General features: G+C 43.8%; 1 protein-coding gene across 1 annotated transcript in view; it reads left to right on the plus strand.

Moving 5' to 3' along the window:
• The window catches only part of LOC149454433 (glutathione S-transferase P 1-like), an 87826-nt gene that overhangs the window by 48662 nt on the left and 11264 nt on the right, over positions 1 to 27900 (plus strand). The window contains exons 3-5 of the mRNA XM_089687553.1: positions 3645 to 3757; positions 21437 to 21524; positions 23145 to 23248. Coding sequence (XP_089543679.1) covers positions 3645 to 3757; positions 21437 to 21524; positions 23145 to 23248 — 305 coding nt within the window. The remainder of the gene's footprint in view (positions 1 to 3644; positions 3758 to 21436; positions 21525 to 23144; positions 23249 to 27900) is intronic.

Here is a 27900-nt window from a genome sequence, read left to right on the forward strand (position 1 = left end):
TCACTAGCGCCTTTAACCACACGCAACATCAGACCCCGACCGCTCCAGCCATGGCAGACTGATCACACCAAAACCCTCAAACGACAAAGTCGTGCCCTGGAGCGACTATGGCGCAAAACCAAATCCCAACAAGCCTTCACCCGCTATAAATCTGCCTTCCGCACCTACACCTCCTCCCTCCATGCTGCCAAACAGGCCTACTTCTTGACCCTCATCAAGGCCCTCTCCTCCAATCCTCGCCGACTCTTCTCTGCCTTCAACTCTCTACTCTCTCCACCCCCACCTCCACCCAGCACCTCACTCACTGCCCTTGAGATTGCCAATCACTTCAAAAACAAAATTGACACAATTCGCAAGGACATTGCCGCAACTCACACACCCTCTCAACCCGTCCCCTCTCACACAGCTACCCCCTTATCCCCCCTCCCCCTCGACATAACCCGCAGGGACTTTGTCGCTGCTCAAACTCTCTCCAACCCCCTTCACCCTCACTCAGCTACCCCCTCATCACCCCTCTCCCACGGCCCCACCACTGCTCTGACCTCCTCTTCCACCCCACCCTACATTCCTCATACTGAAGCTCCCCCAACACTCCACACCTTTGACCTTACTACCATCGAGGAAGTCTCCAAGATCCTCTCTGATGCCCGCCTCACCACCTGCCCCCTCGACCCTATCCCCTCACAACTCCTACGACCTCCCTCCCCCTCCATCCTACGCTCCCTCACCCACATCTTCAATCTCTCCCTCTCCTCAGGCACTTTCCCCTCCCCTCTGAAACATGCACACATCACCCCCATACTTAAAAAGCCCTCCCTGGACCCCAATGACCCGAACAACCTCAGACCCATCTCCCTGCTCCTATTTACATCTAAACTCCTCGAGCGCCTAGTCTACACCCGCCTATGCTCTCACCTCAACGACAACAACCTCCTCGATCCCCTACAGTCCGGCTTCCGTCCCCTACACTCCACCGAAACTGCCTTACTCAAACTCTCCAACGACCTGCTAACCGCCAAAGCTAATGGCCACTATTCAGTGCTCCTACTCCTTGACCTCTCTGCGGCCTTCGACACAGTCGACCACCCCCTCCTCCTCAAAAAACTACACTCCCTCGGCCTCAGAGATTCTGCTCTCTCCTGGCTCTCATCCTACCTGTCACAACGCTCCTTCAGCGTTACCTATAATGCTACCACCTCCCCCTCACTCCCCCTCTCTGTTGGGGTCCCTCAAGGCTCTGTCCTTGGGCCCCTTCTCTTCTCCATCTATACCTCCTCCCTTGGCCAACTCATACACTCTCACGGCTTCAACTACCACCTCTATGCCGACGACACACAAATCTATCTCTCAACCCCCCACCTCACCCCCTTGGTCTCAGCCCGAATCACACACCTACTGAGCAACATATCAGACTGGATGTCGCTCCACTTCCTTAAATTGAACCTCTCCAAAACCGAGTTTCTTGTCTTCCCCCCAGCCCGGACACCACCCCCCATTGATTTCTCCGTCACATCCAACAACGCTACCATCAAACCCGCCCTGCAGGCCAGAGTACTGGGTGTCATTCTGGACTCCAACCTATCCTTCCAGCCCCAAGTCCAATCTTTAACAAACTCGTGCAGACTCCACCTCCGCAACATCGCCAAAATCCGCACGTTCCTAACCCCAGAAACCACTAAACAGCTCATCCACTCCCTCATCATATCACGACTCGACTACTGCAACTCCCTCCTCACTGGCCTGCCTCGCCGCTGGCTATCCCCGCTTCAGTCGATCCTGAATACGGCTGCCAGACTCATTCACCTTTCCAACTGCTCTGTCTCTGCCACCCCCCTCTGCCAATCCCTCCACTGGCTTCCGATTGCGCAACGGATCAAATTCAAAATCCTAACGCTGACGTACAAAGCTGTCCACCATACTGCCCCGTACTACATCTCTGACCTAATATCCAAGTACCGCCCAGCACGCACACTCCACTCCTCACAAGACCTCCTTCTCTCTAGTTCCCTGGTCTCCTCCTCCCATGCCCGCCTCCAGGACTTCTCCAGGGTGTCACCCATCCTCTGGAACTCCCTGCCCCAACCCATCATATTATCACCTACTCTCCTCTCCTTTAGGCGCACCCTGAAAACCCATCTCTTCAGGGAAGCCTACCCCACCCCCTGCTAACTTGCCGACCTCCTCCACTCTTCCTACCACTCCATCCCCCACAGCTATCTCCTCCTGTGCCACCACCCCCTCCCTCCTAGATTGTAAGCTCGAAAGAGCAGGGCCCTTGATCCCCTCATGTTTTGCATTGTATTGGTATTGTTCTGTCACATGTTCTGTCTCCCTTTGTAATGTACAGCGCTGAGCGAACTATTGGCGCTTTATAAATACTGTATAATAATAATAATAGTCCCTTTTGAGGACATATATTTATACAAAACTTGTCAAGGAGGAGCCCCAATACCCTGAGACGTCACGCCGCCGGATCACGGAGGTCCGGCGGCCACCATAACTAGCTGACTGGTCAGTAACATTGGCAGCACAGGCTACTTATATTTGATTGTTTACAGAGCTATTCTACCTCGTTCACCTGATTTTTATTTGGATGATATGTGTGTACACTTTTTTACCTTTTAATCATTTCACAATAAACTACAAGAATACTACACTATGGGATCCCCTATTTTTTGCTCTATATGAGCACTTAAACCCTCAGGACCCAGGTCACATCCGACTCGGAGCATGGAATAAACTTCCTTAGACCAGACCATTTCATACCATCCATGAGAGGGACCTCTGATTAACATCGCTCTAAGCGCCCATACCATTAGAGGGGGAATATTCCAGACCAGACCAGATTCCTTTGAAGGGAGACCTCCAGGCTGGCTAATATTAACCAATGCGCATTACGATTGCGCTTCTGGTGAGTTTGCAATACCACTATTCTTTCACACACCACCGGATGATTATCATCTTCCACTTTATGGCTGATTTCTGATTTTCAGAATATATGTGCACAGCCTGCTGGATCTTCACTTTTGAATAGTACTTTCACGTCATAGAATTTATATATTGGGACTAATCCTATGTTCTTACATGTGCTATTTTACTGTTTTTCTTGAGTGATGAATATGTTTTTATGTTTTTATTTTGATTGAGAGACATATATGATCTAGATCACCTCAGTTATTCATTGGTTCATTTTATGCGCTGCACTCATTCGTGATACATTTAATTTCTATGAGAGGACCTGTAGTTCCTTTTGGTGCATTTAGCTGCTAGCTTTGTTAGCGCTCGCTTACTTTCTTTGTGTATTTGTTGATACTTTTTCCATGCTTTCATCAATCTTATGTTTCTAGTTGAGGATTGTGAGATAATTAGGCAGAATCCTTAGGCATGAGAGAGAAGGCAAAATAGGCTTTTGTAGCACATTTATTCTAGAATCTGAAAATGGGGTCATGCACTTCCCAGTAACTCATCAATACAGCTAAAGGCACATTTGCTCAGAGATACAAAAGGTTTTTCAAGTAGGCACTAGCTATTACAGCTTCATGGACTGAAGTTTTTGCAGTTCCTGCAGAGAAGACAGATATCATTATTACTTGCACAAAACCTTTTAAAAGTTACCTTACACATTCCTGTTGATCTTATTTCAGCTAGAGCGGAGCCTATCCGACTGTTGCTGGCCGATCAAGGGGCCTCCTGGACGGAGGACGAAGTTCAGTTGAATGATTGGTGGTCTGGAAAATGTGAACTGAAGAAGACTGCTGTGAGTAACACTTTTTAACCACTTGCCCTCCTGAGGATTTACCCCCCTTAATGACCAGGCCTCTTTTTCCTACTCGACACTGCACTAATTCAACTGATAATTGCGCAGTCATGCAATGCTGCACCCAAACGAAATTTCACACAAATAGAGCTTTCTTTTGGTGGTATTTGATCACCTGTGCGCTTTTTATTTTTCACGCTATAAATAAAAAAAGACCAAACATTTTAAAGAAAAATATTTTTTACTTTCAGCTATAAAAAATGTATAGTAAACTCAAAGTTGGTTATAAATTTAGGCCAAAATGTATTCTGCTACATGTTTTTGGTAAAAAAAATCCCAATAAGTGTATATTGATTGCTTTGTGTGAAAGTTATAGCGTCTACAAACTATGGTATAGATACTGCAATTTACGCCATTTTTTTGCTATACAGCGCTGCTCTAGTTTAACGGACAATTGCGCGGTCGTGCAATACGGTACATAAATGAAATTTATGTCCTTTTTTTCACACAAATAGAGCTTTCTTTCGGTGGTATTTGATCGCCTGTGTGTTTTTTATTTTTTGCGCTATTAAAATAAAAGGCTGACAATTTTGAGAAAAAAAAACTATATTTTGGACTTTTTGCTATAAAACATGTCCAGTAAAAAAAATGTAAATATCAAATTTCATCATACATTTCGGCCAAAATGCATTCTGCGATATGTCTTTGCTAAAAAAAACCCCAATACGTGTAAATTAATTGGTTTATGTGAAAGTTATAGCGTTTACAAATGGCGGGAAAGATACTCGGATTTTTAATTTTTGTTTATACTAATAATGGTGGTGATCAGCGACTTATAGTGGCGATCAGTGACTTATGGCGGCGATCAGTGACTTATGGCAGCGACTGCGGGACTACGGGGACATTCTGACACTGGGGGGGAACTGACTTGGGGTCACTGACATCCCCAGTGACACCAATACAGTGATCAGTGCAAAAAAAAAAACACTGACACTGTACTAATGGCACTGGGGAGGAAGGGGTTAGCTTTTTATTCACTGAAAGGGTTAACTGTGTGAGGGGAGTGTTTTACTAGGGGACGGGGGTGTGTACTGCAAGGGGACACGCTGATCAGGAGAGATAAACTCTTCTCTCCCGATCAGCGTGTCAGGAGCTGTCAGGGAACTGACAGAAAGCAGAGCTACTGCAGCCCTGCTCTCTGTCAGTGATTGCCGCTAATCGGCGGGACACAGCCGGTAATGACTGGCCGTAACCCGGCGACTGACACCCGTGGATCGGCAGTGCAGGTAGGGCGGCGCCTTGTGCGAGCCCCCTACCTGTTTTGCAAAAGCACGTTTTAAAAGTCCAGTCCCTCATCCTGAAAATACTATTTAGTAAGCCAATGGAAAAGTATGTAGATAAGGAGATTTTGTGCCTTTAGCCACTTACCCTCCAGAGGATTTACCCCCCCCCCTTCCATTTTTTGCAATATGGCACTGCATTACTTTGACAATCGGCGCTGTGCATAAATTAAATTTATGTCCTTTTTCCCCACAAATAGCTATTTCTTTCAGTGGTATTTGATCACCTCTGCGGTTTTTATTTTTCACGCTATAAATAAAAAAAGACCAAACATTTTGAAGAAAAATATTTTTTACTTTCAGCTATAAAAAATGTATAGTAAACTCAAAGTTGGTTATAAATTTAGGCCAAAATGTATTCTGCTACATGTTTTTGGTAAAAAAATCCCAATAAGTGTATATTGATTGCTTTGTGTGAAAGTTATAGCGTCTACAAACTATGGTATAGATACTGCAATTTACGCCATTTTTTTGCTATACAGCGCTGCTCTAGTTTAACGGACAATTGCGCAGTCGTGCAATACGGTACATAAATGAAATTTATGTCCTTTTTTTCACACAAATAGAGCTTTCTTTTGGTGGTATTTGATCACCTGTGCGCTTTTTATTTTTCACGCTATAAATAAAAAAAGACCAAACATTTTGAAGATGCATAAATTAAATTTATGTCCTTTTTCCCCACAAATAGCTATTTCTTTCAGTGGTTTTTGATCACCTTTTTATTTTTTGTGCTATAAACAAAAAAAGACCGACAATTTTGAAAAAAAAATATATTTTTTACTTTTTGCTATAAAACTTACCCAGTAAAAAATTTTAAAAATCAAAATCAAAATTCTTCATAAATTTAGGCCAAAATGTATTGTGCTACATGTCTTTGCTAAAAAAAAAATACCAATACGTGTAAATTAATTGGTTTACGTGAAAGTTATAGTATCACCCCCCTCCTCATTCGCTCTGTCACCCACATCTTCAATCTCTCCCTCTCTACTGGCGCATTCCCCTCCTCCCTAAAGCACGCGCACATCACCCCCATACTCAAAAAACCCTCCCTGGACCCCACTGACCTGAACAACATTAGACCCATCTCCCTGCTGCCACTCACTTCAAAGCTCATTGAGTGCTTAGCCTACAATCACCTAAGCACCCACCTCACTGACAATAATCTCCTTGATCCACTACAGTCTGGCTTCCGTCCCCTACACTCCACCGAAACCGCCCTACTTAAAATCACTTACGACCTGCTAACCGCCAAAGCTAGTGGCCACTCTCTCCTGGTTCTCCTCTTACCTATCCCAATGCTCCTTCAGCATTACCTATAACGCTGCCACCTCCCCCTCTCTCCCCCTCTCTGTTGGGGTCCCCCAAGGCTCTGTCCTTGGACCCCTTCTCTTCTCCATCTACACCTCCTCCCTTGGCAAACTGATACACTCCCATGGCTTCAACTATCACCTCTATGCCGATGACACACAAATTTACCTCTCCACCCCTCGCCTCACCCCCTCACTCCCGCCCGCATCACCCACCTCCTAAACGACATATCAGACTGGATGTCGCTCCATTTCCTCAAGTTAAACCTTTCCAAAACCGAGCTCCTAGTTTTCCCCCCAGCCTGCGCCCCCCCCCCATCCTCTCCATCAGGACTAACAAGCGCCACCATCAATCCTACCCCACACACCAAAGTCCTAGGTGTCACCCTGGACTCAAACCTTTCCTTCCAACCTCATGTTCAATCACTATCAAATTCATGCAGGCTCCACCTCCGCAACATCTCCAAGATATGTATGTTCCTCACCCAAGACACCACTAAACAACTCGTACACTCCCTTATTATCTCACGCCTAGACTACTACTCCCTTCTCACCGGCCTACCCCAACACACGCTATCCCCGCTCCAGTCTATCCTGAACTCAGCGGCTAGACTCATCCACCTCACCAACCGCTCCACTTCTGCCACCCCCCTCTGCCAATCCCTTCACTGGCTCCCGATTGCCCAACGCATTAAATTCAAATTACTAACTCTGACATACAAAGCCATTCATAACGCTGCCCCAAACTACCTCACTGACCTGATACCCAAATACCACCCTACCCGTGCCCTTCGCTCCTCACAAGACCTCCTACTCTCTAGCTCCCTGGTCTCCTCCCCCCACGCTCGATTGCAGGACTTCTCCAGGACTTCCCACATCCTCTGGAACTCACTACCCCAATCCATCAGACTGTCACCTACCCACCTCACCTTCAAGCGCACCCTGAAAACCTATCTCACCCTACCCCACCCTCACCTAACAACCGTTCTCCTCCACTCCTCCTACCACTCCATCCCCCACATCCACTTCCTCCTGTACCTCTACCCCCTCCCTCCTAGATTGTAAGCTCGAAAGAGCAGGGCCCTCGTACCCCTCGTGTATTGTATTGTTACTGTATTGTCTCATGTACTGTCCCCCCACCTTAATGTACAGCACTGAGCAAACCTTTTGGCGCTATATAAACACTGTATAATAATAATAAAAATGATAGTGTCTACAAATGGCAGTATATATACTGGAATTTATTTAATTTTTTTATGCTAGTAATGGCGGCTATCAGCGACTTATAGCGGCACTGCTGGCATTCTGACACTGGGGCGGAACTGACTAACTGCCACTGACATCCCAATGACACTAATACAGTAATCAGCGCTAATAAAAAGCACTGACACTGTACTAATTACACTGGGCAGGAAGGGGTTAACATATGGAGCGATCAAAGGGTTAACTGTGTGCTGTGTGTGTTTTACTTGCAGGACATACTGCTGTGTATTTCTCTGCTGTGCAGAGAAATATACAGCAGTATGTTACTGCTAGCAGGAGAGAGACCTGTTGTTTACACACGGGTCTCTCCCCTGTCAGTGATACTCGGTGATCGCTGGGTGCCAGTGGTAGGGAAGGTTAAAAGCATATTTCCATCCTGACAATTTTCCTAGGCTCATATACAGTCAGGTCCATAAATATTGGGACATCAACACAATTCTAACATTTTTGGCTCTATACACCACCACAATGGATTTGAAATGAAACTAACAAGATGTGCTTTAACTGCAGACTGTCATCTTTAATTTGAGGGTATTTACATCCAAATCAGGTGAACGGTGTAGGAATTACAACAGTTTGCATATGTGCCTCCCACTTGTTAAGCGACCAAAAGTAATGGGACAATTGGCTTCTCAGCTGTTCCATGGCCAGGTGTGTATTATTCCCTCATTATCCCAATTACAATGAGCAGATAAAAGGTCCAGAGTTCATTTCAAGTGTGCTATTTGCATTTAGAATCTGTTTCTGTCAACTCTCAAGATGAGATCCAAAGAGCTGTCACTATCAGTGAAGCAAGCCATCATTAGGCTGAAAAAACAAAACAAACCCATCAGAGAGATAGCAAAAACATTAGGCGTGGCCAAAACAACTGCTTGGAACATTCTTAAAAAGAAGGAACGCACCGGTGAGCTCAGCAACATCAAAAGACCCGGAAGACCACAGAAAACATCTGTGGTGGATGACCGAAGAATTCTTTCCCTGGTGAAGAAAGCACCCTTCACAACAGTTGGCCAGATCAAGAACACTCTCCAGGCGGTAGGTGTTTGTGTGTCAAAGTCAACAATCAAGAGAAGACTTCAACAGAGTGAATACAGAGGGTTCACCACAAGATGTAAACCATTGGTGAGCCTCAAAAACAGGAAGGCGAGATTAGAGTTTGCCAAACGACATCTAAAAAAGCCTTCACAGTTCTGGAACAACATCCTATGGACAGATGAGACCAAGATCAACTTGTACCAGAGTGATGGGAAGAGAAGAATATGGAGAAGGAAAGGAACTGCTCATGATCCTAAGCATACAACATCATCAGTGAAGCATGGTGGTGGTAGTGTCATGGCGTGGGCATGTATGGCTGCCAATGGAACTGGTTCTTTTGTATTTATTGATGATGTGACTGCTGACAAAAGCAGCAGAATGAATTCTGAAGTGTTTCGGGCAATATTATCTGCTCATATTCAGCCAAATGCTTCAGAACTCATTGGACGCCGCTTCACAGTGCAAATGGACAATGACCCAAAGCATACTGCAAAAGCAACCAAAGAGTTTTTTAAGGGAAAGAAGTGGAATGTTATGCAATGGCCAAGTCAATCACCTGACCTGAATCCGATTGAGTGTGCATTTCACTTGCTGAAGACAAAACTGAAGGGAAAATGCCCCAAGAACAAGCAGGAACTGAAGACAGTTGCAGTAGAGGCCTGGCAGAGCATCACCAGGGATGAAACCCAGCGTCTGGTGATGTCTATGCGTTCCAGACTTCAGGCTGTAATTGACTGCAAAGGATTTGCAACCAAGTATTAAAAAGTGAAAGTTTGATTTATGATTATTTTGGTCCCTTAACAAGTGGGAGACACATATGCAAACTGTTGTAATTCCTACACCGTTCACCTGATTTGGATGTGAATACCCTCAAATTAAAGCTGACAGTCTGCAGTTAAAGCACATCTTGTTCCTTTCATTTCAAATCCATTGTGGTGGTGTATAGAGCCAAAAATGTTAGAATTGTGTTGATGTCCCAATATTTATGGACCTGACTGTAACTATCCATGGATATTCATAAGAGTGCAAACAGCCTACTAAAGGGTGGAAAATGAATAAAGTGCACTTTTGAAAAATCTTGTCTGGTCCTTGTGAAACCGCATAAGCTCAGAATGCAGATGCTGCATATTGTATCACGCTCCCCCTCCCAGATACTGCAATCCACATAGGAGGGCTTCAGCAGCAGAGGCAGTGCTGTCAATCCAGAAAACAGTCACATTACTGGATTTGGCTAGGTGCTGTTTGATAACATGCAGACAGCGACAATAAAGATAGCCATTCCCCCTTGAAAATGTTTTCATCCCCTTCAAACTCGGCGAATCTGCTTCGTACTCTCCATTTTATAACCAGTAGAGGCTTTAAACCCTTTCCTTCTCTCCGTGAGTCGCACTCTATACCGGCATCAGAAATATTTAGGTGCCTTCAGTTACAGCATTTCTATGCACCCGTCTGTCCATTCCCGCTCAGCTCGTTCAATGTCTTTCTTTGAACGATCCTGTGATAGAGACCCATATAGATGGGGTCTTATTTCTGATATCTGTAATCTTCTCTCCACTTCTGGGACCTCATCCAGCCGTACTTATGTCGTTAGGTGGGAGAAAGACCTGGGACTCCAGCTGAGCCCTACAGACTGGGACCACATTTGGTCTGCTACCAAATCCGGGGTTGTGCGATGGTAGGGACTTACTTCCATGTTTGGTGGTCCTGTCCAGTTGCCCGGACCTTTTGGGCCGAAGTTTTCCATATGTTATCCCAGCTCTTTGTAAAATCAATACCGCCAGACCCAACTATTTCACTCTTAAACTTGCGCCCCACCTCCATCTCCAAATCCCAATTGAAACTGCTCTTGCAAATCACTACCGCAGCTAAACAGATTTTGGCCTAATCATGGAAGTCATCGTCTCTATGTACACTTTCAGTTCGAAACAAGGTAACACAATCAATGATTCACGCCAAAGTTGAATCTATTTTAGATTCGATCCCTAAGTTTCTATTGATCTGGACCCCATGGGTGGTACATTTTCTTCCACCAAACTTTGATGACTCATTGCTCCTTCCCTGACGTCCTCTTATCCTGCATCGTGATAGTCCTAAGAGCCGCGTTTTGCATTGTCCTGGTTCCAAGATTCTCTAGTCTCTCCTTGAAGTCACACGCCCTCTCTCTCTCTCTCTCTCCCTCACTCTCGCTTTTAGTCTCTTCTAATCCTCCCCCCTTTCTTTTTTCCTTTTTTCTCCTTTTTATTTTTCCAATCTACCTTTGCCCCCCTCCTCTTGTTTCATACGGAACCTCCAATTGGTCATTGGGAATAGTGCTCCATCTCTGTTGTACATTTAGATTTTATCTTCCCATGTATCAGTGTCCCTTCATGCTTTATATGGTTCCTTGTACGAAGATTTTCATGCAATAATCCTTCTTCCCTGTATGGTAACATGTTTTTTCTGTATTCATTTGAGCCTGTATGTTCATGGACTGTCCTACTTCTCTTTCTTGTTATGTTTTTGAAAACAATAAAAAGTTTGAACAAGAAAATGTTTTCATCCCAATATATGAATGAATGGCAACTCTGCTATGAATTGCAGATGCACAACTAATTAAATGTTGCAGCACATATTGTTTAACCATTAGCCGCCCGGCCAATAGCCGTTTGGCGGCTTGAAAAGCGTTCTAGCTTTCCGGGTCCACGCCATTTGGCGTTGTCCCGGACACGCCCCCAAAGCGCGCCCCCAGCGGCGCGCATCTGGCCGGTCTCATGTCCGCTGTGTCCCATGGACACAGCGCTTTCACTGATGAGGGTAACAGCCAACACTATTGGCTGTTTACCCTGCGATCGGCTGTGTCCTATCACAGCCGATCCAATGTAGCAACAATGGAGCTGTCACTTGGCTTCCTCCCGGACACGCCCCCAAAGCACGCCCCCAAGGCGCGCCCCCGGCGGCGCAGCGAGCCGGTATCTTGCCAGCTGTGTCCCATGGACACAGCGCTTTCCCTGATTAGGGTAACAGCCAATACAATTGGCTGTTTACCCTGCGATCGGCTGTGTCCTATCACAGCCGATCAGAAGTATAAACAAAGAGCTGTCACTTGTTGTCACCACTTCTTCTCCTCACACACGGATCCTGTGTGAGGAGAAGAAGGGGAACCGTGAGTTACAGCTCAGTACAGTGCAGCACATTATAGATTGCCAGAGTGTACCTGTCAGTGTACCTGTCAGCCCATCACAGTGTACCTGTCAGCCCACCTGTCAGCCCATCACAGTGTACCTGTCAGCCCATCACAGTGTACCTGTCAGCCCATCACGGTGTACCTGTCAGCCCATCACGGTGTACCTGTCAGCCCATCACGGTGTACCTGTCAGCCCATCAGGGTGTACCTGTCAGCCCATCAGGGTGTACCTGTCAGCGCATCACCAGCCCATCACGGTGTACCTGTCAGCCCATCAGAGTGTACCTGTCAGCGCATCACCAGCCCATCACGGTGTAGCTGTCAGCCCATCAGAGTGTACCTGTCAGCCCATCAGAGTGTACCTGTCAGCCCATCAGAGTGTACCTGTCAGCCCATCAGAGTGTACCTGTCAGCCCATCAGAGTGTACCTGTCAGCACATTACCAGCCCATCACAGTGTACCTGTCAGCGCATCACCAGCCCATCACCGTGTACCTGTCATCAGCCCATCACAGTGTCCCTGTAATCAGTCCATCACCGTGTACCTGTCAGCAGTCCATCACCGTGTACCTGTCAGCAGCCCATCACAGTGTACCTGTCAGCAGTCCATCACCGTGTAGCTGTCAGCAGCCCATCACAGTGTACCTGTCAGTGTACCTGTCAGCGCATCACCAGCCCATCACCGTGTACCTGTCATCAGTCCATCATAGTGTACCTGTCAGCAGCCCATCACAGTGTACCTGTCATCAGTCCATCACAGTGTACCTGTCATCAGTCCATCACAGTGTACCTGTCCGCAGCCCATCACCACGTACCTGTCAGCAGCCCATCACCGCGTACCTGTCAGCGCATACAACTGTGCAGCCTGTCAGTGTACCTGTCATCAGCCTGTCATCAGAGTACCCATAAAAGCCACCATCACTGCAGCCCATCAGTAGTTACCCATTACCCATTACAGTTGCCTGACATACTGCCAACATGTCCAAAAAATATTATTCTAGTGAGGAGGCTTTCCAAATCCTGAGCATGACGGACGAGAGCAGCGGGGAGCTCTCACCCTCCGATTCCGATTTTGATTACGAGCCAAGAGAAAGCAGTGGATCGGTGACCGAATCGGAAGAGGAAGTAGTCCCTACAAAAAGAGTAAGACGCTCTGAAGAGCAGGCAACAACGAGCAGCGCCAACATACAAGTGCCATTACACACAAATGGTCAGTCAGAAAATACCAACAGAGCTAGACCCCAGGATGACAGGCCCAGTACCAGCACTGGGATATCACGCCAGACCCCAAGAGTCAGGTCCCAAACTTGCCTCCCAAACTCTCTTGCAAACCCTTTGTGGCTGCCTTCCAACACAGGATCAGCTACAATCCACCCTTTCACCGCACAACCAGGAGTGCAGATCAACACAGAAAATTTTTCCCCAATTGATTTTTTTAATTTATTTTTCCCTGATAGTTTCCTTCAGTCAATTGTCGATCAAACCAACCTATTTGCCCAACAATTTATTGCAGCCAACCCCAATTCGTGTTATGCCCGTCCATTCGAGTGGAGACCGCTAACACTAGAAGAGCTTAGATTGTTTTTGGGCCTTACGGTCAACATGGGGCTTACAAAAAAAAATGTACTACATTCATATTGGTCCACCCACCCCATCCATCACATTCCCATATTTTCATTCGTAATGTCCAGGTCACGTTATGATATGATAATGCGTTTCCTGCATTTCAGTGATAATTCCCAGTGCCCTCCCCGAGATCAGCCAGGCTTTGACAAACTGTACAAAGTTCGCCCCCTAATTATTTTTTTTTCTAGAATATTTTCTGAAGTTTATGTCCCTGACCAAAACATCTGTGTGGACGAATCTCTTATCCACTTTACTGGCCGGCTGGGAATCAAGCAATACATGCCCAGTAAGAGGGCCAGGTATGGACTTAAGCTCAACAAGCTGTGTGAAAGTGCCACGGGTTATGTGCATGCCTTTCGCATGTATGAAGGCAAAGACTCCCACCTTCAGCCCCCTGGGTGCCCAACCTACATTGGCATAAGTGGCAAAATTGTCTGGGACCTGGCCTTTCCACTCCTCCAAAAGGGGTATCACATCTATCTTGACAATTATTATACAAGCCTGCCCCTTTTCCGCCACCTGTACCTTGAAAAAACAATGGCCTGCGGTACTGTCCGACCAAACAGGAAGGGCTTCCCACAAAGTTTAATTAGAACGACTCTACAAAGAGGGGAATCTGCAAGTGTTAGGAACGAGGAAGTGCTGGCCGTGAAATGGAGGGATAGGAGAGATGTTTATGTCCTGTCCACAATCCATAATGACATCATGGTGGACATTCATAGAAGACGAGGGGAAGTCCAAAAGCCAGAGTGTATCTTCAATTATAATCAATTCATGGGGGGGGTGGATTTAAACGATCGCATGCTGCAGCCATACTTACCAACAAGGAAGACCCTCTACTGGTACAAAAAAGCTGCAATATACATTTTCCACATGGCAATTTATAATTCATATATAATCTATCAAAAATCAACTGAAAGACCTAGCCACCTCTTCAAATACACTGAAGATGTCATCACTGCCCTAATCTATCAGCAAGGATCTCCACCACAAACCATTCGCTCCGATTGTGTCAGCAGACTGCATGAACGCCATTTCCCTGAGAGAATTCCACCATCAGAAACAGGAAGAAGACGTCGAAAAACATGTAAGGTATGCAGCAGAAGGGGAATTAGGAAAGACACCAGTGTTCATTGTCCCCAATGTCCCTCCCAACCAGGCCTATGCTTCGAAGACTGCTTCAAACGTTATCACACTATAATAAGATATTAGTTCCCCATATTTTCAACAGCCTACAGCTTCCCCATTTTTGTTATCTGTGCTGATCTTTTGCCTACTGCCATGATTTACCATGCCTCTGCCTTCTACCTTAACTGACCCTGGCCTGTTTACCGACAATGCCTCTGCTTGCCGTCTGAATTGCTTCTACACCACATTTCTGCTTTTCACCAAAACTGACCATGGCTTGTTTATCGACTATGCTTCTGCCTGCCGTCTGGATTATTAACCACGTTTATGCCTTTTTCCTGGACTGACCTTGGCCTGTTAAATCGACAATGTTTTTTGCCTGCTGCTTGGATTGATCTTTTGCCCTGCTACTGCAGTAGTGGGATTCAAGATAACACAGGGGTCTCGCATATGTGAGGGGCTTCAGAATAGATAAAAACCAGTTTTTGGTTTTCTCCGGGTTTTGTTAGTCCCGGAATAGGGTCTGTTGTCCGGAGGCTTCGAAGAGATTGGGTGGGACGAAGCCTCTACCCCTGTGCCCCAGTCCTACCTGATCAAGGCCCTAAGCCTGATGTTCCTGTCTGCTGCCTGGACCAATACTTTGGCTGTGCTGACCATATCTCCTCTTGCTACCTGTACTGACCCAAAACTTTCGGGCCATGTTCCTGCCTGCTGCCTGGACCAATACTTTGCATGGACCAATACAAACCAACACAGGTTAATCATATCTCTGCTTGCTGCCTGTACAGACCTAGGACTTTTTATGGACCATGTTCCTGCCTGTTGTCTAGGACCAATATTTTGGCTGTGCTGACCATATCTCTGCCTGCTGCCTGGACTGACCTAGGACTTTTTATGGACCATGTTTCTTCCTTCTACCTGGATCTCAGCCTGCTGCCTGTTCTGACCCTGGCTTGTTTATCCACTATATTCCTGCCTGCTGCCTGGTCGAATCCTGTTGCTGTTGCCTGCTTCCTGGTCCAATGCTCTCCTAAAACCATAGGTAATCTTTTGCTTATCCTTTCTTTAGCTGTGAAAAAGTTTCAGATTGTGGTATTGTCATGTTCAGGAGGAGTAGTAAAATGTATTTTCGAGTATAGAAGAAATATCCTATAAATTGACAACTTTGTGTAAAAAAAAAAAAAACTTTTTCATTTTTTTTTCCACATTTTCTAAAAACTTGTGGAAAAAAATAACATGTTCAAAAAACTCATTATGCCTGATACATACCTTGGGATGTTTGCTTTCCAAAATGGGGTCATTTTGTGGGTGTTTCTACCATCCTGGTGCTCCAGGGCCTTCAAAACTGTGATAGGGAGTCAGGAAATTAGATGTGTAATTTATGCCCCTTTTATGCTCCTAGAATGCATGGAGGTTCTACTTGGATGTTGGGTCTCTGTATGTGGCCAAGCTGCGGAAAAGTCTCACACATGTGGTATCGCCATACTCAGAAGGAGTAGCAGAATGCATTTTGGGGCATAATTCTTGGTATGTACATGCTGTGTGTTAGAAATATCTTAGAAATTGACAACTTTGTGTGAAAAAAAAAAGTTTTCATTTTTCTTTCCACATTTTCTAAAAACATTTGGAAAAAAATAACCCGTTCAAAAGACTCATTATGCCTGATAGAATATACCTTGGGATGTTTGCTTTCCAAAATGGGGTCATTTTGTGGGTGTTTCTACCATCCTGGTGCTCCAGGGCCTTCAAAACTGTGATAGGGAGTCAGGAAATTAGATGTGTAATTTATGCCCCTTTTATGCTCCTAGAATGCATGGAGGTGCTACTTGGATGTTGGGTCTCTGTATGTGGCCAAGCTGCGGAAAAGTCTCACACATGTGGTATCGCCATACTCAGAAGGAGTAGCAGAATGCATTTTGGGGCATAATTCTTGGTATGTACATGCTGTGTGTTAGAAATATCTTAGAAATTGACAACTTTGTGTGAAAAAAAAAAGTTTTCATTTTTCTTTCCACATTTTCTAAAAACATTTGGAAAAAAATAACCCGTTCAAAAGACTCATTATGCCTGATAGAATATACCTTGGGATGTTTGCTTTCCAAAATGGGGTAATTTTGTGGGTGTTTCTACCATCCTGGTGCTCCAGGGCCTTCAAAACTGTGATAGGGAGTCAGGAAATTAGATGTGTAATTTATGCCCCTTTTATGCTCCTAGAATGCATGGAGGTGCTACTTGGATGTTGGGTCTCTGTATGTGGCCAAGCTGCGGAAAAGTCTCACACATGTGGTATCGCCATACTCAGAAGGAGTAGCAGAATGCATTTTGGGGCATAATTCTTGGTATGTACATGCTGTGTGTTAGAAATATCTTAGAAATTGACAACTTTGTGTGAAAAAAAAAAGTTTTCATTTTTCTTTCCACATTTTCTAAAAACATTTGGAAAAAAATAACCCGTTCAAAAGACTCATTATGCCTGATAGAATATACCTTGGGATGTTTGCTTTCCAAAATGGGGTCATTTTGTGGGTGTTTCTACCATCCTGGTGCTCCAGGGCCTTCAAAACTGTGATAGGGAGTCAGGAAATTAGATGTGTAATTTATGCCCCTTTTATGCTCCTAGAATGCATGGAGGTGCTACTTGGATGTTGGGTCTCTGTATGTGGCCAAGCTGCGGAAAAGTCTCACACATGTGGTATCGCCATACTCAGAAGGAGTAGCAGAATGCATTTTGGGGCATAATTCTTGGTATGTACATGCTGTGTGTTAGAAATATCTTAGAAATTGACAACTTTGTGTGAAAAAAAAAAGTTTTCATTTTTCTTTCCACATTTTCTAAAAACATTTGGAAAAAAATAACCCGTTCAAAAGACTCATTATGCCTGATAGAATATACCTTGGGATGTTTGCTTTGCAAAATGGGGTCATTTTGTGGGTATTTCCACTGTCCTGGTGCTCCAGGGCCTTCAAAACTGTGATAGGGAGTCAGGAAATTAGATGTGTAATTTATGCCCCTTTTATGCTCCTAGAATGCATGGAGGTGCTACTTGGATGTTGGGTCTCTGTATGTGGCCAAGCTGCGGAAAAGTCTCACACATGTGGTATCGCCATACTCAGAAGGAGTAGCAGAATGCATTTTGGGGTGCAATTGCAAGTATGTCTATGCCAGGTGTGAGAAATAACTTTTATTTTGGCAATTATGCGTGAAAAAAAAAAAAAAATAATAATTTATTCATTTTCCAAAGAATTGTGGGAAAAAATTACAACTTCAAATAACTCACCATGTCTTTTACTAAATACTTTGGACTGTCTATTTTCCAAAAAGGGGTCTTTTGGGGGCTATTTGTACTTTCCTAGCATGTTAGGGCCTCAAGAAATGAAATAGGCCATCAGTGCTTCATGTGTGATCAATTTGCAATGATTGGTGCCATAGCTTGTAGACTTTATAACTTTCACACAGACTAAATAATATACACCGATTTGTTTTTTTTTTACCAAAGGTATGTAGCAGTATAAATTTTTGCCTAAATTTATGAAGAAAAATTACTTATTTGCAAAATTTTATAATAAAAACAAAGAAAATCTTATTTATTATTATTATTTTTTCGTTTATAGTGCAAAAAATAAAGAACTCAGGGGTGATTAATTACCACCAAAAGAAAGCTCTATTTGTGGGAAAAAAATGATAAAAATTTCATATGGGTACAATGTTGCATGACCGTGCAATTGTCATTCAAAGTGCGATAGCACTAAAAGCTGAAAATGGGTCTGGGCAGGAAGCTGTAAAATTGCACGGTATTGAAATGGTTAATTGGAGCCAATACTTTTACTTTAAGTCCATTGCTGTTTCACTAAGTACGTTGCAATTGTTTCTATGGGACTCTATGCCTGACTAGCTGTACATTGTTGTTGAACCAGTCAAATTTGGTCAGTGTATGGCCAGATTTAGCCATAGGCACTGTTTATTCATTCATTGAATCACATGTCTGTCAAAGAGGAGTAACGTGATATGAACAGAAATATCTCTCTTTCTTAGGGCAATGTCTCTTGGAGGAATTCTGGCAGTTATGAAATGTAAATCTCGGACATGGGATACGGTAGTTACAAGTAAAAATAAGCACATTACTTGTCATTATTAAAGAAGAGAGGATTAGCCCATACTGTGTGCAAGTCGGAGGCACTGCATATATTTATTTGTTCATTAAACTACGTTTGTTGAAGAGTGATTTGTACTACAAACACAATGTTCATTTAAACCAGGCATAGACGGATGGAAATCAGCACGAACCAGACAATATTTCGATCCATCTATGGTCAGGCTGTTTGTACTGAAGTCGATCTATCAATTGACTTCAGTACAACCAGCCTGTTGGGGTTTTTTGCCCAGTCACTGCTGGCGGCTATAACTGCGAGCAGTAGTCTTTGTAATCTGCCTGTGGGAAAAGCACAAAACAACACCAAAGTAATGAGGGAGAGAAATAAATGCAATAATAATGTATGGCCTGCGTTAAGCCTAGTACACACTATGACAAAATCATACAAATGATCATCTGAAGATCATCTGAAGATAGCGCATATCATGATGTAGTCATAATGGTATTGACTTGTAAGAAAATTCTCAGCTGACAAAGGTAAACATAGCTACATACTAGCATAGGAGAAGAGAAAGAGTAGGGTCGTTCTTTGCTTCTGATCATGTGAATTTTTCTCTATTCAATTATTTTCGTACGATTACTGTACACATTAAATTAAAGTTGTATGTTATGTTCACATAAGATAAACATTTTTTAGCTTGCACCTTCAGTCGGAATTGGCTGTCATAAACACTATACTATACTACAGAAATGTTTGTATGGTAGTGTGCAGGAATTCGGGTGTATATACTGTACACTCCCTGGAAGACACATCTCCTGTGGGAACTGAGGCAGTCGTGGAATGTAAACCTCAGGCATGAGAAACATTAGCATATGAGAAAATATCATTAATACACCATAGGGTTAACACATTCGATCAAAGGGAGAGAGGAAATATGTCAGGATTTTGTGTGCAAACCAGGATAATTACCTACATTCATTCATAATATGTATGCTAATGAGAATTGATGTATCATGAACAGACTGTATAATAACAAGTACTTACAATCCACATTTAATGGAACCATATGTATGGAGTTTACTACAATATACTATTTGGAAATATTTAATTGAGGAATTACACTCACCGGCGACTTTATTAGGTACACCTGTTCAATTCCTTGGTAACACAAATTGCGAACTCAAATTGGCAGCTAACTCAATGCATTTAGACATGTAGACTTGGTGAAGACGACGTATTGAAGTTCAAACCGAGCATTAGAATGGGGAAGAAAGGGCATTTAAGTGACTTTGAACGTGGCATGGTTGTTGGTGCCAGACGGGCTGGTCTGAGCATTTCAAAAAGTGCTGATCTACTGGGATTTTCATGCACAACCATCTCTAAGATTTACAGAGAATGGTCTGAAAAAGAGAATATATCCAGTTAGCTACAATTGAGTGGACGAAAATGCCTTGTTGATGTCAGAGGTCAGAACAGAATGGGCAGACTGGTTGCTGTGACATTCAGATGGTATGGTCAGAATTTGGCATAAACAACATGACAGCATGAATCCATCCTGCCTTGTATTAACAGTTCAGGCTGCAGGTGGCGGTGTAATGGTGGGGGGAATATTTTCTTGGCAATAATAAGGAGTACCTAATAAAGTGGTCAGTGAGTGTATATTCCTGGATTATTTGATATGTATTTCTATGCCATGTGAGATTTAGAGGGTGGTAAAAACCTTCCAAGTTTACACTTTCAGACAGCATTGCCTTGTTTTTAATGGGAGAGATAAGTGTGCTCATAAATGCTGTGTATACATTTTTTTTTAAATTAAATGAAGGTACATTTTGTATGGAAATACCCAGCATTGGTCCCAGGTTATCAAAAAATTTTTCCTTACATAATTTGTAAATGTTTATTGGGTGCAGGAACCTGCCATATTTATTGGGAATGGGATTCTGTTATTTGTAAAATTTAGAGGCTCTTGATTTCACATATTTTAATGTTCTATTCTCTGCATGTTTGTACCAAGAAACCTTATCACCCCTAGCATAGTGGGACTTTCCCTGAACTATGCTGTGTATCTTATGCCATCAAATAGCATAAAGTAGTGGTGAGAGCAGGTACATAGTTTATGAGGTGTTTATTACTGACATATTATCTGCTCTCCTATTGGATAAGTAGATAAAACTGTGAATAGCTGTAAGTAATTTCTATACTTTCTTATTGCTAAACTCCTGCTTTTTAATAAGAATATTATCCCCATCAAAAGGGTAAAAACTATAGATCAGGCGGCAATACTCTCCTTTCATCCAGAGCTGCTATGACAGTATTCCCTTTCTACTATAATGTTAGCCTTCTGGGTGGAACAACACCCAGTGTCAATAATTCTGGAGGGCTGTGGAGAAGGACAGACTGAGTGCAGGGTGTCATGGGCCTCCCCCTGAAGAGGTATTACCATGGTGCCATAGAGAATGCAACACTGACACAATCATGTTAGCCCTGCTCTTTACATAATCAAAGACCACCAATCGCTGGATGAAGATCAAAAAGGAAGAAGTTCCTGTAGAATAACGTGACAGACCTAAAGACTGGAAAAAGGTATATATTAAAAAATGCATAAAATATTGTGAGCCCAGAGTTTGTATTTATGATTGCCTATGTCTTCCAGCCCTCACTACATCTTTACCCCATCACACTCTTACCCTTTCTATCTCTATAATGACAGCTGATGTCTCCTGCAGGTCTTTGGACAACTGCCTCGATTTCAAGATGGAGACTTTGTTCTGTATCAGAGCAATACTATCCTGAGGTACCTTGGACACAAATTAGGTGAGAGTTTAGATCTTTTTATTATTTAAAGTGGTTGTAAAGACTCAAGGTTTTTTATCTTCATGCATTCTATGCATGAAGGTAAAAAACGTTCTGTGTGCGGCAGTTCCCCCAGCCCCCTCAATATTTACCTGAGCCCCATCGAGATCCAGTGATGTACATGACAGTCTCGGTTGTCTCGGGTCTCTGCCTCCTCATTGGATAAGTTAGCAAATGGGCTCCTGCTACTGTCAATCGCAGCCAGTCAGCCAATGAGGAGAAAGAGGGGGTGGGGCCAAGCCATGGCTGCACACAGCAGGTAAATATAACATGTTTGTTATTTTACAAAAAGAAAAAAAAGGAACCTTTAGTATTTCTTTAATTGCATATAAAACTCTTGGCAAGCATAGACTTTCTAGCACCACAAATAAACACATGGGGTGGTTTTCCAGCAAGATGCTTGCAACAGAAGAAGGAAAATGGCAAATGTAAAAAACATGCCATTACATAAGTTCTCTTTGTTAGTTTCAGCTATAGGCATGGTAATTTGGCAATAACTTTATTATTTGATACAGAGGTGATATACATTTGGGGGACAAAAACTAGGCTTTCTTTTGGTGGCATTGTCTCTGAAGAGTTACTTAATATTCTATTAATTTTAAAACCACAAATAAGTAAATAATTACCTTTTCTCTACCTTCATGCTTGCTTAAGCAAGTCCTGTATAAGCTATAGATACATATTAAATAGCTACTCCTGAAAAGCTGTTGTTGCGATCAGTGCTAAAACAACTGCTGACAGCTTCTGGCAACTAGGCCAGCAGGCTTGCACCTGGAGTGAAAGGTCTCTAATACAGTATGTGCAAGATATGTCCTGGGTACTCACAATGTTTTTCCATTTTGAGTTTAAAAATAAAACCCATGACCAAACTCCATTTTAAAATGTAGGGTTGAGTTTTTCAAGTAGTAGACATTTTCTTTAATAAAGCATGGTCTCTGTAAAATGAATTGCTGATTATTAAAATCAGTTTACTGCCTTTCCAAAGTTATCATCTTACTGAAAATATCTCCTGATTTCTGCAAAATGCTTATTTTCTTTCTAGTAATTCCTTATAGGAATACTGTCAACTGTGACTCTATCCAATAAAATTTAAAACAAAGTTACCTTCAAAATCTAAAGTTTTGTATTGACCTGTCCTCTTGTCCGTTCCTCAGATCTTCACTCTTCTTAAGATATAGCTGCGGAAGGATATTCATCATCAGCCACACTTCAATAGCTGCTCCCCTTTGGAGAGCATTATTATTATACAGGATTTATATAGCGCCAACAGTTTGTTTAGTGCTTTACAATATAAATGAAAACAATACAGCAATGATACAGTTCAATACAAGAGGGTTAGGAGGGCCCTGCTCCTTGGAGCTTACAATTGAAGAATACTTTTTAGAATTCTTTATTTCAGGGTGCTTTTTTTGGATAGCTTCAGTCAATCAAAATGTGGAAGTAATATCTAAAAATGGCTTTTATTAAACATTGCAAATTACAGCAAAGTGAAAAAGCATACTTTTTAAGAATATATAAAATGTTTCCTTTAAGTGTACAAATACATAGTTGGGTCTAACACAAATTTTATTAACTCTGCAGGAATTGCTGGCAGTAACAGCCAAGAAATTGCACTTATCGACATGGTGAATGATGGCGTGGAGGATCTAAGGCAGAAATACAGCCGCTTGATTTTTTTGGAATATGTACGTGCCATTATTATAGATTAATTAGAGGGTGGAATTCAAAAAATTGCTTTTAGTGTTCACCACTCATCTCCTCTTTCCCTTCTTAATTTATTTGAATCGATTAACCTGCCTCATGAGGCTTTCACAATTCAGAATTTGCAAGCAGGTTTTTTTCTCCATTCCAATGTATGTAAAATACATGTAAATATGTCATAATGCAAACAGTGTTGGCAAATATCTGCTTAACATCAAAGGTAATAAGCAGTATGTTACATGCTGTCAGGCGTATTAGATAGGTTAAAGCACAACTAAAGACTCTGTAAGAGAATTCCTGCAAGGAAAATCGCGATCGGGAACGCGCATGCGCGAAAGAGATCCCACAGAAGAATTGTGGGTTGTGTGCAGGCGCGCAGGAATGCGCGATCGCGCACATGCACGCACACGTGCACATGCACGGCGAAGATTGGCGCCAGATGGGCTATTTAAGGTGCGCCTCTGCCCAGATTCAGTGCTGACTGGTCTTCAGCTCCCCCGTGTCCTGCTTGCTCCTGTTCGTTTCCTTGTTGCTGACCTTCTTTGTTCCTGACCCGACTCTGAGTACTCTCCTGCCCCCGGTTCCTGACTTCGGCTCTGATCCTGACTCTGGCTTTTCCTCCTGATCCTGTACCGCGCAGCCCGACTGTTATGACCCTGGCTATCCTACGACTCTGCTCCAGTCCTGTGTCCTGGCCAGGGGCGGATTGACAACTCATGGGGCCCCCGGGCAATAGGGGATCATGGGGCCCCTGTGTCCTTGCCCACACAAAACACACCCAAAAAGTCTATTAAAAGGTACCAGGGGCATTTCATGGGGCCCCCTACTGACCCTGGGCCCTCGGGCAGTGCCCAAGTTCTCGAATGGTCAGTCCTGGCTACAAACCTGTCTTTGCTGTGCATCTGGCAATCCACTGTACCTGCCTGGTCTATTGCTACAGTACCTAAATCAGAGGATATCCTGCCTACCAAGGTCATCATCTGCAAGAGCTGCAAGCAAACCTCTGGTGCTCTTGTCCCCCTGGTCCCTAGACTCCCTCTGTTCCAACTTCAACGGGGTCAGGGCTAGTGACACAAGTGAGGCCGACCTCGTCAATTCAGTCTCCCATCAAGTATGTAACAGACTCTGTATAACAGTCTCTAAGCAAATAACAAATCAAGTTACTATGTGATGCACAAGCCACATTAAGGAAACAAAAACTTCCTTTACCTTCCTTTCCTGAACCAATTCCTTTTTTATTTGTGTCTCAAATGATCCCCTCCCAGACACCGCAGCTCACAGTGAGCAGGCTTTTGCAAACAGAGACAGTGCTGTCAATCCAGAACAGTAAAAGGGGGTAGTACTACATGTGGCTATGTGCTGATTGAAAGCTACAGTGAATCAGCATTGACAATACTGAGAGCCACAACCTCTACAACCTTTTATTATCCAGCTGTAGTGAAAGCAGAAAGCAGGCACAACCTACAAGAGAGTGGCAACTCTGCTCTGAATTCAGGAGCAGTGCAGCATCTTTGTTGCACCATTACAGGAAGCTGACCCATTTGGAAGAAAAATATATTTGAAATATATTTTTAAATATATTTCAATAAATATATATATATATATATATATATACACACATACTGCATGTTGCATATATTACAAAATATATGAAAAATATTTGTAAAAATATATATATTTTTAAATATATTCTTCAGATTTTAACATAAAAAAGTCATTTTAACATATATTTTTACATATATTTGTAAATGCATTCCAAAATTGTAGATTTGTATTTTTAAAGACATACAGTATATTTGAAAATGTATTTTTAAAAATATTTTTCATATATTTTGTAATAAAAACGCATTTCACAATACAGCATATCTATATATATATTGAATATGGCCAAAATTGTAGTATTTCAAATATATGTCAATATATTTGGGAAGAATATTTTTAAAATGTATTTCAGATATATTTTTCTTCCATGTGGGGAATTAGGTGGACTTCACAGCAGGCTCAACAGTTATTTGAGGGACTGTGTAGGGAGACTAAGAGAAAACTGTAAATGCAGATGAACCTATAAATAGGTACTGTAGCACAATATTTTTTTTAAATGGCAGGCCATTATTCTACTTTAATTAGTTTTCTAAATTTTCAGAGTAAAACAGTGCTAGTCTTCCAAAACTGTTACTATTTTTACAAGCTATTCTGCTGTTTGCGTATTCAATCATTTTGAATGAATTGCACATTGATCTGATAAAGAAAGCGAAGCATGTGGCCATTATTAGGCGTTTAATATTGTCTGTGTCTCCAGTGAGTGTGATATACCATCTCTATTGGTCTTGGTGAACGTCACTGGAACAGAAAGTGATTGGAAATTCAAAATTTTACAGTTTCCATTGTGATAGAAGGTAAAGAGAAATTTAACAAAGGGCATACCTGACCAGGTGATATCTGTGAAGGTAATGATATAAAGATAGCAGAAAAGAAAGTTGACAGGGGTTTTAACACTTCCCGACTATCTAAAACAAGGAGTTTTGGCCAGAGACCCAGTGTCAGGAATCTCGGCAGCATACGGGTATGCGCATGCGCAGAACGCCAATGCGCATTAGCCGGCGAGCACTGGGGCTTGAGCGATCGCGGCGGCTGCACATGCGCACTCACGATCGCGGACGTGCGCCTGGCACCAATGAGAGCACAGGGTGCACTGCCGTATGGTCTTGTTTCCTGTGTTCCTGATTGCTCCTGTATCCTTGATTGATTTGTTGCCGACCCAGCCTGTTCCTGATCCTGTTGTCCTCTCCTGCTCTGACCTCTTGCTCGTCCTGACTATTCTCTGCCTAATCCTGATTGCCTGACCTCCTGTTGCTGAACCTGGCCCGAGACCTGTTTATTCTTTTGCCTACTGCTCTGTATTATTTGCTCCGCTGTTTCCAACCTGGCCTGTCTGACTAGGTTATACCTCTTCACGTATGGCTCTCACCTGTTATCCGCCATTGGCGGCTGCCTCTACCACAGCTGGTTGTACTTGGGAGTCGCGACCTGGTCTCAGGCTGCTTCAAGTCCATCCCCACTGTCAAGGGCTCTGGTGAATCAGCAGACTGAGGCTTAGATTCCGCGCCCTGAGGAATTCCGGTCTGTGGGCCGCTAGAGGCTACCACCAGTCGGCTCTTAACAGAACCATACGGCCATGACTGAGCCAGGAAGAGGCCCCTCACCCCTGGATGAGATATGCCAACACCTGGCGGCACTTACCCAGGCTGTGAAGACACTTCAGGAGGGGTACACACATCTGGAGGGACGGATTCAGACTCTAACCACACCAACAGCCACGCCATCAGCCACAGCTAATCCGTCCCCGGTCCGGGGCTCCGCAGAATCATCTGCCAGAGCCATGTTCACCATTCCTCCACTGGAACCTCGAGTACCAACGCCCGAGCGTTTTAATGGGGATCGTTTGATGGAGGATCATCATTCACGTTTGGACTCTGTTTTGTCATTTTTTAAAGCGATGGCACAATTTATGACGATCTGCAACGAGCCGCTTCTGCTGAGGCGGCTCTACATACCCTGCAACAAGGCCGCCGGGTAGCGGAGGATTATGCGGCCGAATTCAGGAGCTGGAGCGGAGACACACAGTGGAACGACGCAGCCCTGTGTCACCAATTTCATTTAGGTCTGTCTGACCCACTTAAGGATGAGCTGGCCAGAGTAGGCATACCTGACACATTGGAGGATTTGATTAGCCTGGCCATTCAAATCGACCGCAGCCTGTGGGAGCATCGGCAAGAAAGGGCCAATCCTAGCTCCAGACCAACATGGGTGTTACCTCGAATCCTGATCCAGCCGAATGCTCCAGTAAGGAATCGAGGTTCGGAGATGGCTGATGGGCCTGAACCGATGCAGATCGGACTGATGCGGCCCTCTCTGACTTTTGAAGAACGCCAGAGGCGTCGGCTGAATAATTTATGTCTGTATTGTGGAGCAGCTGGCCATATAGTACACTCTTGCCCTGAAAAGATGAGTAAGTGTGCATCTGTCCCTTCTTCTGTGTCTCCTACCTGCCTGAATAACGCAACTCACCTAGCTGTGCCTATTTCTTTCCAGCTCCCTGGAGGAACCGTACCAGTGACGGCCATTATTGATTCAGGAGACTGTAGCTGCTTTATTGATCTTGGCTTTGCAGCTCATCAGCAAATTCCCTTGCAGACCAAAGAACAGGGCCTGAATATCTATTTGGCTGACGGGTCTCGGATAAAGTCCAGGTTGGTAGACCGAGAGACCCCTCCGATCCACACCACAGTAGCGGGGCACCATCAGGAACTACTCCACCTGGACGCCAAGGGGATGAGTGGAATACAGCTTTTCGCACCCGATTCGGGCACTTTGAGTATCCGGTTATGCCATTCGGGTTGTGCAGTGCCCCGGCCACCTTTCAACACTTCATAAATGACATTTTCAGAGATTATCTGGATATCTTCGTGGTAGTTTATCTGGACGATATTCTGATTTTTTCCCCATCCCTGGAGGCACATCGAGGTCACGTCAGGAACGTGCTGGAGCGGCTTCGCCAGTACGGACTTTACGCCAAGGCAGAGAAGTGCAGCTTCGAGCAATACAGTATCCAGTTCCTGGGGCTAATCATCTCCAC

This window comes from Staurois parvus, unplaced genomic scaffold (genome assembly GCF_062004578.1).
Source record: "Staurois parvus isolate SC_StPar_1 unplaced genomic scaffold, SC_StPar_1.0 ptg000430l, whole genome shotgun sequence".
Classification (NCBI taxonomy): domain Eukaryota; kingdom Metazoa; phylum Chordata; class Amphibia; order Anura; family Ranidae; genus Staurois; species Staurois parvus.